This window comes from Salvelinus sp. IW2-2015, linkage group LG18 (assembly GCF_002910315.2).
Source record: "Salvelinus sp. IW2-2015 linkage group LG18, ASM291031v2, whole genome shotgun sequence".
Taxonomy (NCBI): Eukaryota; Metazoa; Chordata; class Actinopteri; order Salmoniformes; family Salmonidae; genus Salvelinus; species Salvelinus sp. IW2-2015.
In genome coordinates, this window is record NC_036858.1 from 62,946,774 (window position 1) to 62,962,603 (window position 15,830).

Genomic DNA, 15,830 nt, shown 5'->3' on the forward strand with positions numbered 1-15,830 from the left:
GAGAGCGCCATCATGCTGAAATCAGAGGAAAACCTATTCAGTGAGGCTTTTCTTCCACTCGTGTGTGTGTGTGTGTGTGTGTGTGTGTGTGTGTGTGTGTGTGTGTTGTGTGTGTGTGTGTGTGTGTTGTGTGTGTGTGTGTGTGTGTGTGTGTGTGTGGTGTGTGTGTATAGTCAGTGTGTGTGTGTAGTTTTGTGTAGTCTATTTGTGTGTGTATGTTGAACATCTCTCATTACCCGATGCTGTATTTAACAAGGTGTTTTCCTGCGTCTCCAGGTCCAGTTGTATTTACGGTACATGTTGTCTCTGGGGGAGGAGTTACTCCATTGGGTTCCTGCGGTTTTGTAAGCAGGCCACGCTACAGTTCTGTGTGGTCAAACCCCTCATGGCCATGGTCACAGTCATCCTACAGGCCTTTGGAAAGTACCGCGACGGAGACTTCAAGTACGATACTGTGCTTCTTCTTAAGCAATCGTAGAATATCTCATACCAACGCTTTATAATAAGACTTTCAACTACCCATAATACACTGTGCTTCTGTGTGGATAGATGTATATCCAGTGATACAGGTTCGTCCTAATGCTGGTTTACACTCAAATCTAATCAACTGTCATGTCCCTGTCTGTCCCCCCAGTGTGAACAGTGGGTACCTGTATGTGTCCATCGTCTACAACATCTCTGTCAGCCTGTCTCTCTACGCCCTCTTTCTTTTCTATTTCTCCACCCGGGACCTGCTCAGCCCCTACAGCCCCCTGCTGAAGTTCTTCATGGTCAAATCTGTCATCTTCCTCTCCTTCTGGCAGGGTGAGACACACACATACACACATACACACCAAGCATCTAAATACAGATTGACATTTTTAGGTAATTGAAGCGCTGTTGGCAATTGATTATGAATGAGGTCATTCATATCATATCCATACCCAAATCAATATTATTATAGTACTGTAGTCATTCTTCACATACCAGTATTTGTTCATTAATCTCTGTTTATTTGCCATCAGGCATGTTGCTGGCCATCCTAGAGAAGTGTGGGGCCATCCCCAAAATCAACTCACCCGAGGTGTCAGTGGGAGAGGGAACGGTTGCCGCCGGTTACCAGAACTTCATCGTCTGCATTGAGATGTTCTTTGCCTCCCTGGCCCTGCGTCATGCCTTCACATACAGGATCTACATGGACAAGAGGCTGGACTCTCTCTCTCAGGGTAAGGAGACTAACTTTTAGCTGTATTATTTACTGTGGCGTCGACCTTCTTGACGTTGGTCCAGCTCATTGGGCTGTGGTACTGTAATATTTTCACATTTTGCAGAACTTATCTTCTCTCTATAACATGATGTCAGGTCTTCTCTTTTCACTGACTCACACTCTCTTTTCTCTCTGTTCCCTTGTCAACATACGTTTCCAAATTTGTCCTCGTCCTCTCCATACTTCTTTATTATCCTTTATCATCTTTCATTCATCTTTGTTTTTGGAATACCTCCTTTCCTTCATTCTTTTTATAAACGCCTATCTTGGTTCATTGGTCATCCCTCCTCTACCTATACTCTGGGTCATTTTGTCTTTCTTATTCTTCCTTCCATATCATTTCTTTCTCTTTCCCCATGCTGCGTTATCAAGGCCCAGTTCCTATGTATGGAGAGTCTGGTAGGTCTACCACTGAGTCTCTTCCCCAGCTTTACGCTTCTTTCTACTTCTTACAATCCTATGTTCAATGTTGTGTTCCTTTTGTCTTACTTTATATGAAAAGTTGCTTTCTGTCAAATCAGTGGTTGTCCTTGTTGCTGTTTTTACATTCACTGCAGCAAGCTTCCAGCAGTGATTTCTCACTGTGTTTAGGTTTTACATTATTCACAATTACTACACAACTCCTACTTGACCTTTTTGATATTTTATCTCTTACCTGTTGTCCTTTCCTCCACCCCATATTCTCAGGTCGCTGTGCCCCAATGAAGAGCATCTCCAGCAGCCTGAAGGAGACGATGAACCCTGGAGACATGGTCCAGGATGCTATCCATAACTTCTCCCCGGCCTACCAGCAGTACACCCAGCAGTCCACCCTGGAACAGGGTCACTCTGCCCCGCCTGTGTCCCGCACGCACAGCACCATCAGCACCCGCGACAACGAGAAGACCCTGCTGCTCAGCTCGGATGACGAGTTCTAAGTTAACACACACCGGCCCCAGCCAATCACCTCTTTACTGACTGTTGGGGTGAGGTACTACCTCCTGGTCTTATGGAGTATTGGCAGGGGATTTAAAGTGTGTTGTTTGGGGTTGGCATCGACCTCAATACAGGACCATATGACTTAGCCTGGTCCATTCAATATCCTCTACTACACACAATTCAGGACTTTACAGGAACTCTTCTCTTGGTAGAATATACGCTTATTGGGAACATGATGTTATGGTTGAAACAATTGTCTAAAAAAACTTCAATGGTTGGTTATATAGGATTTATAGGGATTTTCTGAGAGAATTATACTTCACTTATTAGAGAGACATTTATGGTTTGAATAAAAGTGATTTTATCGTTACAAAGTGTGTCTGCTTGCTAGCTAACATCCAATGAAGATGGCCCATACTACTTTATATTAAAGTACTTTGGCTATGGATGGCATTTTATTTGTCGTTTTGGTTTAAAATGTTCAGTTTTAAGACCATTCTCCATGGTGACAATTTTGAAAGTTGATTTGAAAGGGATGGTGTGGGGGAGTGGTTTAGGGGAGAACCAGCTGTGTGGACTGGAGTATGGGACAGGGACAGATGAGAGAGGGGGATGGATGGGGGAGTGGTTTAGGGGAGAGCTAGCTGTGTGGACTGGAGTATGGGACAGGGACAGATGAGAGAGGGGGATGGATGGGGGAGTGGTTTAGGGAGAACTAGCTGTGTGGACTGGAGTATGGACAGGGACAGATGAGAGAGGATGGATGGGGGAGTGGTTTAGGGGAGAACTAGCTGTGTGGACTGGAGTATGGGACAGGGACAGATGAGAGAGGGGGATGGATGGGGAAGGGAGGGATAATGGTTGGTTTGACAACACTTGATCAGATTCCAGATGAAGAGAACTGCTCCAGTGTTTAGTGGCTGTAGCATGCAGACCAGCAGGGTGAGGGCAGACGAGCAGTGTGGTAGTCTGGATTATACTGTTGTAATTGGGGCATTATTTGTATGGTGAGGATTAGGCCTTCATCCAGCGAGGCTCACTCTGTCACCAGACCTCTGCTGGCCTCTAATGTAGGTTAGTCATCTAGGGTAAACACCTTAGTGAAACTGATCTGTGTGATCAGACAACGCAATAAGTATAGTTAAATGTTATGCTACATGGTTATAATGTAGGACATTTTTATATACTTACAATTCCAATTAGACAAACATTGCACAATTTCAGGCAAATAAAGTGTAACTCGATACAATAAAATATTCAGCTTTGTAATGAAGTGTGGGTCAGTTTTAGACTCACTTTTAGTGTTGTATACATGTTTTCATTACACAGAAGTGAATGTTCAGTGCTTACAGAGAAAATATATTGCGTTATCCATAGTTTATATTTTAGTTCATTGTAGACAGTAGGGGCGCAACTTTGGTTTTAGATGTGGGAGGGGGGGACATATATATTTTTTTCAGTCAGATAAACACTCCAAACAGCCTACCCGACCGCTCAGAGCCGTACGCATGGTCCTAAAGCACACTGTTGCCTTTAAGATTTTTTTTTATCACATACCAATGATAAAACGGGGGGACAAATGCAATTTCAGAATATGGGGGGAGATGTCTCCCTGTCCCCAGTAAAAGTTGTGCCCCTGGTAGTGAGTAATACGGGACTGGCTGCCATTATACAGTAAAGACATGTTGAGTCCCTGCTGCTCCATGCTCAATCCTGCAACCAGAGCGCAGCAGGGAGACTATTATATTTGGTGACTTGACACAGACAGACACACACACAAATCTATCAAACACAGACTGATCATGGTAACACGTTATGCCTGCAGCCTGCACATTCTGTCTGCTAGAGAAAGGAATGCTGTGTCGTGGAGTGGAGTCCCAGCCTCCGTCTATCCTGACCTCTCAATTTTTGCTATGTGTGATAGCTAGGCCCAATATGCGTGGGAAAGCCAGGGTCCAGAGAGGCTATTGTCTGTTGGATGGGTCAATATTTCCCATTAAGCAGGGGTGGAAAAAGTACCCAATTGTCATACTTGACTAAAAGTAAATATACCTTAAAAGAAAATGACTCAAGTAAAAGTGAAAGTCACCCATTAAAATCATATTTGAGTAAAAGTTTTAAAGTATTTGTTTTTAAATATACTTAAGTATCAAAAGTAAATGTAATCGCTAAAATATACTTAAGTATCAAAAGTAAAAGTATAAATCATTTAAAATTCCTTATATTAAGCAACCCAGATGGCACGATTTTCTTGTTTTTTAATTTTTTTTACGGATAGACAGAGGCACACTCCAACAGTCAGACTAATTTACAAACCAAGCATTTGTACTGCCAGATCAGAGGCAGTAGGGATGACCAGGGATGATCTCTTGATAAGTGCGTGAATTAGACAATTTACCTGTCCTGCTAAGCATTCTAAATGTAATGAGTACTTTTGGGTGTCAGGGAAAATATAAGGAGTAAAAAGTACATTATTTTCTTTAGGAATGTAGTGGAGTTAAAGTAAAAGTTGTCAAAAATATAAATAGTAAAGTACAGATACCCCAAAAACTACTTAAGTAGTACTTTCAAGTATTTTTACTTAAGTACTTTACACCACTGCCATTAAGGTATGGCCAGAATGTCTGCTTTATTTATCATGTGGAGGCCAGTGTGTAGCATGTTATGGAACTAAAGTAGGCCTTGAGAGGAAAGGCCAGAGCTTATTATGATATGTCTCCTGTAGCATTCAGTTGAGTCCTCTAACACGTTGAATATATTATGATGGTTTGGACTCATCCCCAAACATTTAGAGTTTCTGGTACAGAGAGAATCACACCACAAGACCATTTCATTCTCCATTTCCTATTTTTCTGATATCTTCTCGCTCTGCGCTCTCTCTCTTTATCTAGGCCTAGGGTGCATTTTATTAACCAGATGTTATTATGCTATTTCTTAGATGTCTTATGATTTTATGATAAATATAGCTCCAAATCACAAGTGAAAGAGTGGGAAATCTCATGGGGAGACATATCTGCTATTCTCTTCTGAAAGTACATTTTACATGAACATTATATCTGCTTTTCTCTTCTGAAAGGAAATTTTACATGGACGTTTACCATTGCTTATTTTAACCTCCCTAGTCAACAGTAGTTGTAGTTCCCTAAAGAAAACCGCTCCCTGCTGTTGTACATACACTATGGTTTCATTCTTCTCCTTTCTGCTTCCCTCTCATACATTATGAAACCTGCCAGTGGGGAAGAACTGGCAAAAACAGCGTGATCAACAACTACATGATCAGCTGTGTGACATGGTCAGCCATTACAATTTAACAGTGGTCATAGTAGCGGTGTTGGTAAACTATCAATTGAGTCATGACTGACTTGAATTGGATTTATATTACTTTTTTGAAGTAGTCAATGTGCTTTGCATTGTAAGGGGTGAAAGGGGACTCACCTCACCCTCTCCACCAGTGGAGAAGGTTGAGAGCTTCAAGTTCCTTGGTGTCCACTCACCAACAAACTAACATGGTCCAAGCACACCAAGACAGTCGTGAAGAGGGCACGACAAAACCTATTCCCCCTAGGAGACTGAAAAGATTTGGCATGGGTCCTCAGATCCTCAAAAGGTTCTACAGCTGCACCATCCTGACGGGTTGCATCACTGCCTGGTATGCAATTGCTCGGCCTCCGACCGCAAGGCACTACAGAGGGTAGTGCATACGGCCCAGTACATCACTGGGGCCAAGCTTCCTGCCATCCAGGACCTCTATACCAGGCGGTGTCAAAGGAAGGCCCTAAAAATGGTCAAAGACTCCAGCCACCTTAGTCATAGACTGTTCTCTCTGCTACTGCACGGCAAACGGAACCGGAGCACCAAGTCTAGGTCCAAGAGGCTTCTAAACAGCTTCTACCCCCAAGCCATAGAACTCCTGAACATCTAATCAAATGGCTACCCAGACTATTCACATTGTCCCCCCCCACTTTTACACTGCTGCTACTCTTATCTATGCATAGTCACTTTAATAACTCTACCTACACGTACATATTACCTCAACTGGTGCCCCCGCACACGGAATCTGTACCAGTACCCCCTGTACATAGCCTCACTATTATTATTTACTACTGCTCTTTAAATATTTGTTACTTTAATAACTTTTTTTAATAGGTATTTTCTTAAAACTGCATTGATGGTTAAGGGCTTGTAAGTAAGCATTTCACTGTAAGGTCTACACCTGTTGTATTTGATTTATATAAATGATCACAATCCCTCCATTGTATTCACAATATATACAACATTTATTTCAGTTATTAATATATAAAATAGACAATGTACTTAATTTTCACCATAGAAAAAATACATGTAATAAATACAGACCATTTTAGTTTTGCTGTACAAAACATCCAGCACAATTTGACAATAATCTTATGAGACAGAGGATAAATGCTATGCAACATTGATATTGAGAAGATAGCTAAGTATATCTTAATGGAGTATTAATCAACACAATATAATGCGTCATATTATTGACAGTTTAAATGTATATTGCCATTCATTTCCGAATGTCGAATCAAACTGTCTAGTGGAGTCAGCAGGGGTTTATTGATAAATCATGGATGTTACAAGGCTTTCAGGTGAATTAAGCACCACCTCATCTCTGTCCTCTCTTTGACCTCCTCATTCACCTCCCAAATCCTCTCTACCACCACATCTTTTCTTCATATCCATCTATTTTTCTTCTACCATTCTTTTCCTTCGTTCTTTCTCCTTACAGTGTTTGTCTCCCTTTCGAGCCAGTTCAGAAAACAAAACGTAAAATAATAATCATAAATAACAATACGTATCATCGCAATCACCTTGGTACTTTATAGAAAAATAGTATCCCTACAACAAGCCACTCGACTCACTATGAAATTAGTACAAATATGGTGTACACACATACTAAAATCATCTTACAGCAACATGACCGTCGGCTTTAGCATATCTAAAACAGCTCATTACAAGTTAAACATTACAAAAATAATTGTCACACACTTCATACAACAATTAGACTTGAGAATTTCCCCAAACTAGTCATATCCAGGTATTTGAAACATACATTACATCACAGCACTCATTAGCTTTGTAATATCTATCCTTTAAATACACATAAAATAGAATACCTCTGAATAAACGGTTGCGCAAACATTTGTCTCTTGTATAAACATGATAAAATAACAGATAAAGGAATGCATCAATTGATTTTTGCATTGACGTAGCATTCTACAATATGTTGATTATTCAACTGTTTCCAGCAATGACCAACTTCTGCAAGTTGGGGAATCTAGAGACAAGCAAAGGATGTTTTTTTATAGCAAACCAAAATGTGCACTGTGGTACAGTTGAAAACACCCATGTAACCACTACACACGGCAGCACAGTGAAGCACAATAGTATCGACACACTAGAAGTACAGAGGAACAACACTCCAAGACGTGTACAGATGTCAATAGTGATGCCATTTAAAAAGTCAAAGCATTAGAAGAAGCGGTGGAAGAGTCTGATTAACCCAGACATTGTGTAGCAGGGCTGGATGCCATGCCAGAAGGCAGAGAGCTAGCTGGCTCGGCCTGTTGAGTAGCAGTTACAGAGAGCACCAGCAGCAAAACTGGCTTTGTCCACAGATGGTGTCTGTGTCCCTGTTTCGCACGTCTGTCGTACTTTAGTTGGATTCGTCAACCGTCGTGTTTCCATAAGTCCACGCATGTCTGAGTGTGTGTTGGCTGGGTTTAGAGACTATTTGTCACTGCCTGTGAACACTGTACGTCTGTGTGTGTGTGTGTCATCCGAAGCGCATGAGCTTCATAAGTGCCTATTTGTCCTATTCCTCCAATCCTCCTGCTCTCTCCAAGTGTGCATGTGTCTACCTGTGTGTGTGTGATATATATATATATATATATATACGTGCCTGTGTGTGTGTATATGAGAGTGCATGTACAAGCGTTTGTCCATCCCCAGCCCGGTCGGTTCCTCCTAGGACCCCCCCTGCTCTCTCTGGACGTGGGCCTGTGGCGGGGTCTTCACTATAGTAATGACAGAGGCTGTGTTGAGGCGTGGGGCTGTAGCCAGGAGGTTGCCCCCTCCAGACTCTAACCCACGGGCGAACCTCTGCAGGGCTGCCAGCCTGGCCCCTAGGCCCTCCAGCTCTCTCCTCATCCCTGCGTTCTCCACCCCCAGCCTCTCCACCTCCCTCTGGAGCTCCTTCTTCTGCTGCTCCAGGGCCTCGCGCTGGGACACGCGCTTCACCCGGCAGCTGGCAGCGTAGCCACGGTTCTTCAGAGTGCGCCGGCGCTGCTTGAGCTTCTGGACCTCCTCGCGGGACAGACCCCGCAGGTGCAAGTTGAGCTCCCGTACAGACAGGGACATGAGCTCGCTGTCCGACAACACCGGAACGTTCTCACCACACTCCCGCTTTACCTGGAGAGGGAGGATGGAGAGTTTTATAATTTTCTTTTAGAGAAAGCGCTGTGACGTGCGTGTAAAATGCACTTTAAAATCGAATGAACTCCAAACGTTATCATAAATGTATTCTAATTCTACCTTCAGGGCTTTGCTGCTTCTTTCTGACGTCATCATCTGGCTTTATCCTGTGTCTCCGACACCAATAAACACAGATTTATAGACGGTCTACAAAAGAGAGTGAGAGAAAGGACATGATTACATTTGAAGCATTTGAGAAACGTTAATCTAATGAAGTTCATGTGTTCCCTTATGTACATACACACTACACCAGTGTAGTAGGATATAAAGACATTCCATCTTGGACTGAAGACCTTCCCTTGAAAAGAAAAAACATCCACCACACTTCTGCGGTCTATCATTCAACTGTCTAAGTGGGAGTAAAGTGAGGTTTTGAAAGTTTAAGATTTCTCCCCTGACTGGAATAGTGAAGGGAAGTTAAGTCTATCATGTGCCCATCCCACATTGCTCAAATCAGGTGTTCCCCTCAAACACTAGTAACCACTTCCTAACGCTCACAGCAGAACTGAACTAATATGAATACAGTTATACCCTAACAGATTGGACATATTGTGCATTTCCAAATGCTCAAAGTATGGGGCTGGGTTCAGTGGCGGTCGGTGACGTTTAAGATGGGGGGGTGCTTTTTTTATGAGCAAGGCCTTATGACAGCATACTGTCATTCATATTCCATTCACCCAGCTCAATGTAACAGTGATATGTTTAGGCTACAACATAATACTCAAATTTTCCCAATACCCATCATGAGGTTGCTACAACCTAGTCTATGAATGAAAGTTTAAAACATAGGTGCACAGGTCGTTAGAATTTTGAGTAATCAAGGTGACAGACAGTGACACATTCAATAACGCCTTGCACACTCATGCCTGCATCTAGCTGATCTAGGGTGTAATCATTAGTCCAACAGTTGCAAATGTGAATTTCTATTTGACAAATGAATCTATTTTTATACCTGTTCTGTTCACTTCAGTCTAACTTAAAAAAAAWATATATATACAGTGGGGAGAACAAGTATTTGATACACTGACGATTTTGCAGGTTTTCCTACTTACAAAGCATGTAGAGGTCTGTAATTTTTATCATAGGTACACTTCAACTGTGAGAGACGGAATCTAAAACAAAATTCCAGAAAATCACATTGTATGATTTTTAAGTAATTAATTTGCATTTTATGCATGACATAAGTATTTGATACATCAGAAAAGCAGAACTTAATATTTGGTACAGGAAACCTTTGTTTGCAATTACAGAGATCATACGTTTCCTGTAGTTCTTGACCAGGTTTGCACACACTGCAGCAGGGATTTTGGCCCACTGCTCCATACAGACCTTCTCCAGATCCTTCAGGTTTCGGGGCTGTCGCTAGGCAATACGACTTTCAGCTCCCTCAAAGATTTTCTATTGGGTTCAGGTCTGGAGACTGGCTAGGCCACCTCCAGGACCTTGAGATGCTTCTTACGGAGCCTCCTTAGTTGCCCTGGCTGTGTGTTTCGGGTCATTGTCATGCTGGAAGACCCAGCCACGACCCATCTTCAATGCTCTTACTGAGGGAAGGAGGTTGTTGGCCAAGATCTCGCGATACATGGCCCCATCCATCCTCCCCTCAATACGGTGCAGTCGTCCTGTACCCTTTGCAGAAAAGCATTCCCAAAGAATGATGTTTCCACCTCCATGCTTCACGGTTGGGATTGTGTTCTTGGGGTTGTACTCATCCTTCTTCTTCCTCCAAACACGGCGAGTGGAGTTTTAGACCAAAAAGCTCTATTTTTGTCTCATCAGACCACATGACCTTCCCCATTCCTCCTCTGGATTCATCCAGATTGGTCATTGGCAAACTTCAGACGGGCCTGGACATGCGCTGGTTGAGCAGGGGACCTTGCGTGCGCTGCAGGATTTTAATCCATGACGGCGTAGTGTGTTACTAATGGTTTTCTTTGAGACGTGGTCCCAGCTCTCTTCAGGTCATTGACCAGGTCCTGCGTTGTAGTTTCTGGGCTGATCCCTCACCTTCCTCATGATCATTGATGCCCCACGAGGTGAGATCTTGCATGGAGCCCAGACCGAGGGTGATGACCGTCATCTTGAACTTCTTCCATTTTCTAATAATTGCGCCAACAGTTGTTGCCTTCTCACCAAGCTGCTTGCCTATTGTCCTGTAGCCCATCCCAGCCTTGTGCAGGTCTACAATTTTATCCCTGATGTCCTTACACAGCTTTCTGGTCTTGGCCATTGTGGAGAGGTTGGAGTCTGTTTGATTGAGTGTGTGGACAGGTGTCTTTTATACAGGTAACGAGTTCAAACAGGTGCAGTTAATACAGGTAATGAGTGGAGAACAGGAGAGCTTCTTAAAGAAAAACTAACTAGGTCTGTGAGAGCCGGAATTCTTAATGGTTGGTAGGTGATCAAATACTTATGTCATGCAATAAAATGCAAATTAATTACTTAAAAATCATACAATGTGATTTTCTGGAATTTTGTTTTAGATTCTGTCTCTCACAGTTGAAGTGTACCTATGATAACAATTACAGACCTCTACATGCTTTGTAAATAGGAAAACCTGCAAAATCGGCAGTGTATCAAATACTTGTTCTCCCCACTGTATATATTTTTTTATATACCAGAATCGGCAGAATGAAGACACGATAACACGCAAACAGAGTTCCCTTTCATAGCAGCCACATAAAAACAGAATGCTCCCTTTGCTCGTTGTATATATCAAATCAAATTATATTTGTCACATACACGTTTAGCAGATGTTATTGCGGGTGTAGCAAAATGCTTGGGTTTCTAGCTCCAACAGTGCAGTAATATCTAACAATTAACAACAATACACACAAGCTAAAAAGTAAAAGAATGGAATTAAGGAATAATTAAATATTAGGATGAGCAATGTTGGGTTGGCATAGACTAAAATACAGTATAATAGAATACAGTTTATACATGAGATGAGTAAAGCAAAAATATGTAAACATTAACGTGCCTAGTGTTCCATTATTAAGTGGCCAGTGATTTCAAGTCTATGTATATGGGGCAGCAGCCTCTAGGTGCAAGGTTACGTAACCGGGTGGAAGCCACCTAGTGATGGCTATTTAACAGTCTGATGGCCTTGAGATGGACAGAGAGAAGCTGTTTTTCAGTCTCAGCTTTGATGCACCTGTAGCAGGAAGAACAGGAAGTTGCTCAGGTGGTTGTTATCCTTGGTGATCTTTTTGGTCTTCCTGTGACATCTGGTGCTGTAGGTGTCCTGGAGGGCAGGTAGTTTGCCCCCGGTGATGCGTTGTGCAGACCGCACTATCCTCTGGAGAGCCCTGCGGTTGTGGGCGGTGCAGTTTCTGTACCAGGCGGCGATACAGCCCGACAGGATGCTCTCAATTGTGCATCTGTAAAAGTTTGTGAGGGTTCTAGGTGCCAAGACAAATTTATTCAGGCTCCTGAGGTTGTCGAGGCGCTGTTGCGCCTTCTTCACCTTACTGTCTGTGTGGGTGGACCATTTCAGATCGTCAGTGTTGTGTACGCCGAGGAACTTTGTTTTGTCGATATTGAGTTTGAGGTTATTTTCCTGGCACCACACTCCCAGGGCCCTCACCTCTCTGTAGGCTGTCTCGTCATTGTTGGTAATCAGGCCTACTACTGTTGTGTCGTCTGCAAACTTGATGATCGAGTTGGAAGCGTGTGGCCATGCAGTCATGAGTAAACAGGGAGTACAGGAGGGATCAGCGAAGTGGAGGTGTTGTTTCCTACCTTCACCACCTGGGGGCACCCGTCAGGAAGTCCAGGACCCAGTTGCACAGGGCGGGGTTCAGACCCAGGGCCCCAAGCTTAATGATGAGCTTTGAAGTTACTATGGTGTTGAATGCTGAGCTATAGTCAATGAACAGCATTCTTACATAGGTATTCCTCTTGTCCAGGTGGGATAGGGCAGTGTGCAGCACGATGGCGATTGCATCATCTGTGGATCTATTGGGGGCGGTAAGCAAATTGAAGTGGGTCTAGGGTGTCAGGTAAGGTAGAGGTGATATGATCCTTGACTAGCCTCTCAAAGCACCTCATGATGACAGAAGTGAGTGCTACGGTGCAATAGTTCAGTTACCTTTGCTTTCTTAGGTACAGGAACAAAGGTGGACATCTTGAAGTGGGGACAGCAAACTGGGACAGGGAGATTGAATATGTCCATAAACACTCCAGCCAGCTGCTCTGAGCATGCTCTGAGCATGCTCTGAGGACACGGCTAGGGATGCCGTCTGGGCCGGCAGCCTTGCGAGGCATAACACACGAAAATGTCTTACGCTGACGCTGGCCACGGAAAAAGGAGAGCCCACAATCCTTAGTAGCGAGCCGCGTCGGTGCCACTGTGTTCTCCTCAAAATGGGCGAAGAAGGTGTTTAGCTTGTCCGGAAGCAAGACGTTAGTGTCCGTGATGTGGCTGGTTTCCCTTTGTAGTCTTGCAACTATCTACGTCCTCTCCTCTTCTCACCTTTTCCCTTCGCTTGTGGACTTCATTGCACATCAGCTGTCTATGGCCAGGCACAAAAACCTTTCCAATCCAAACCTTCATACCATGACCGCTACACACAGCCTACATCGTTGTCACGCCATTGTCAACATAGCTACTGGAACTGACGCGTAAGTAAACCTTCTTTAATCATGCAGTACAGTGCAGTCAGAAAGCAGTTCAGCAGTTACACCGGCAGGCCCCGGTGGCAATAAAATAAAACCAAAAGCTTACCTTGACTTGGAAGAGTTCCAGTATTTGATAGCCAGCAAACTAACATAGCCAGCAAGCTCTCTTTTTGAGCAGGGTGTTTGAGTAGGCTAAAACTAGCGAGCTGCATTCGCTTGCTAAGTAAAAGTTAAACTTTAAAAAATACAACCTCTCACTTCTTAATTTGGAAGAAATTAATTTGTTCAACTATTGGTCTCTCAGTCAACTACTCACCACATTTTATGCACTGCAGTGCTAGCTAGCTATAGCTTTCAGTACTGGATTCATTCTCTGATCTTTTGACTGGGTGGACAACATGCTAGTTCATGCTGCAAGAGCTCTGATTGGTTTGGAAGTTGTCATAATTACTGTGTAAGTCTATGGAAGAACCATGAGCCTTCTAGGTTGTGTTGAAGTCAATGTACCCAGAGGACGAAGGAAGATAACTGTCTTCCGGCTACACCATGGTGCTACCCTAGTGCTGCTGAGGCAACTGTAGACCTTCAATGCAAAACAGTGGATTTTAAATCAATTATTTGGTGACATTAATATATTTAGTATAGTTTTATCTAAAAAAGGTTAACTTTAATGTTTCCATTTATTTTCACGAAATTCACTGAGGATGATGGTCCTGCCCTTCCTCCTCTGAGGAGCCTCCGCTGGTTGGGTTGGACTCTTGCATGTGAAACTTGGTATTTGGAGGATCTCTTTTWAAAAAAATATATTCAGGACAAGTGGCAGCTATGTTTTGAGTGTTATTTTAGAAGTTAGTCTTGTGTTTGATGTAGGTTATCCTCATGTGTTGTCACAATCATTAACAATAAAATCCCCTTTCCCCAATTAGGATAAGGAACGAGATCACAACAAGAACTGGCTAGATGTAAAATAGAATGACGACTCAGCTCTAACATTGACGTCTAGACGGGATTATAATTATTGTTCTAAATAAAGGCTCTGGTGAGTTTATGGTGGATCCTTGACCTTACTGTTTCCCGAAATGCGTGGGAAGTGACCTTACACTCAAAAACGTCTGTCCTACCACGAGGCGCCGTTGTAAACCGATGTGACCATTTCATAAAGTCATAGTGATTCAGCAATAAGCTGCCCACCGCTAGTTTCTAACGGGCGACTACACTCTCTCGTACATGTATTGTGTCAATAAAACCTCACTAAATATTGAACGATACCCGTCTCCTAAATTCTGCATTTAAAGCAGTATTTTGTGCCTAATAGTGTTATAACACAATACAGTTCTGACGTTAGTTGTAACGTATAATCCAATTAGCCGAGAAGGAGAAACACAAAGCTATATTTACCTTTGAAATTATATTGATGTTTGATAAGCTAACTTTCATTATTAACAGATTCACATTTAAGATTTGTGCCTATGTAAACATTTAATTCTCAATAAAAATCCACCCATTTCCTTAAACTGGAAGGGAGCTGGCGAGCTAGCTCAATGCGATAGTAAACACACGGCAACTGCGCAGGTCGCCATCCATTTTTTTTAAGCAACGTTTAAATAGCTCCTTTTAATCTTAAAAAATGAGAACCTATACAATGTTATACAAAAAACCACATATCGAGAACAATACCCGACATGCATCTAAGATGTGTAAATAGTGAATATGTGGTCGTATCATTGTTGCCAAATTGTATCAATTTTGAAAGGCTAGCTAAACAACATGCTAGTAGCATTAGCCAACAACACAGATTAGCAAATGCTAGCTAGGTGGCTGGCTAACTCGAAAAGCAAACAGCTGCCTACTTACTTGTCCTTAGCTATGTCGTTGGAGAGTACCAACTGCTAGTCTTTGAGTTGTCGACACAATTGTATAAATAAATGTTTCAAAACACGGAGAAAAGTCAAATACTGTGTTCAGTCGAAGTGAGATAAGCGACAAAATGTCAGTCCGCCTTTTCCCGGAATTACTCTGTTCGGTGGGGTTAGATTCTTTCATTCACAAAAAACACAGTAACAATGACGTAAGCTCGAAGGAATGAGGGTGGATCCCACCCGCCCCCACAGCGTACGAGCTGCAAGCAAAGGATCGGGATGTAAACAATAAGGAATCCATGAGTCCCAAACATTTTTTATGATGATGACCTGCGTCTCCTTTCATATTCTTATTGATTTAGAAAGGCGATGTATGGAAAAGGAAAATAGATTAGGGAAAAATGACATTCCAAATGAATAGTCAGCTGCACACCTAGTGAATGTAGGTGAAAATGACTTTCATGTTTATATAAAGGTGAAAAAAAGCAACAACCCTGAAATTACAATAATACTTATATTGTAGAAAGGGAGAGTCTGACTCCTTGCTCCAATACATTGCATTTTGAAATCACAAATGTTGAGGCTCTCCTTATAGTGGATTACTAGCCAAAGATCAGTATGCATCATACATAAATACTAAAAACGATATCTAAATATTAAACACAATTAAAAAAATTACAGTTGTTTTG

General features: G+C 42.6%; 2 protein-coding genes across 2 annotated transcripts in view; one reads left to right on the top strand and one right to left on the bottom strand.

The window, feature by feature from the left end:
- Positions 1–2,336, top strand: part of LOC111978765 (transmembrane protein 184B) — a 5,744-nt gene extending 3,408 nt beyond the window's left edge. The window contains exons 2-7 of the mRNA XM_024009002.3: positions 4–40; positions 277–444; positions 635–804; positions 1,005–1,205; positions 1,619–1,645; positions 1,934–2,336. Coding sequence (XP_023864770.2) covers positions 4–40; positions 277–444; positions 635–804; positions 1,005–1,205; positions 1,619–1,645; positions 1,934–2,163 — 833 coding nt within the window. The 3' untranslated portion in view covers positions 2,164–2,336. The remainder of the gene's footprint in view (positions 1–3; positions 41–276; positions 445–634; positions 805–1,004; positions 1,206–1,618; positions 1,646–1,933) is intronic.
- Positions 2,337–7,538: 5,202 nt separating this feature from the next.
- On the bottom strand, positions 7,539–15,302 carry LOC111978205 (transcription factor MafK). Its single transcript, XM_024008126.3, has 3 exons — positions 15,137–15,302; positions 8,723–8,809; positions 7,539–8,599 (listed from the first exon to the last, which is right to left on the bottom strand). Exons 2-3 carry the CDS (start codon positions 8,756–8,758, stop codon positions 8,156–8,158), a joined length of 480 nt encoding a protein of 159 aa, XP_023863894.1. The 5' UTR covers positions 8,759–8,809; positions 15,137–15,302; the 3' UTR covers positions 7,539–8,155.
- Positions 15,303–15,830: the final 528 nt, after the last annotated feature.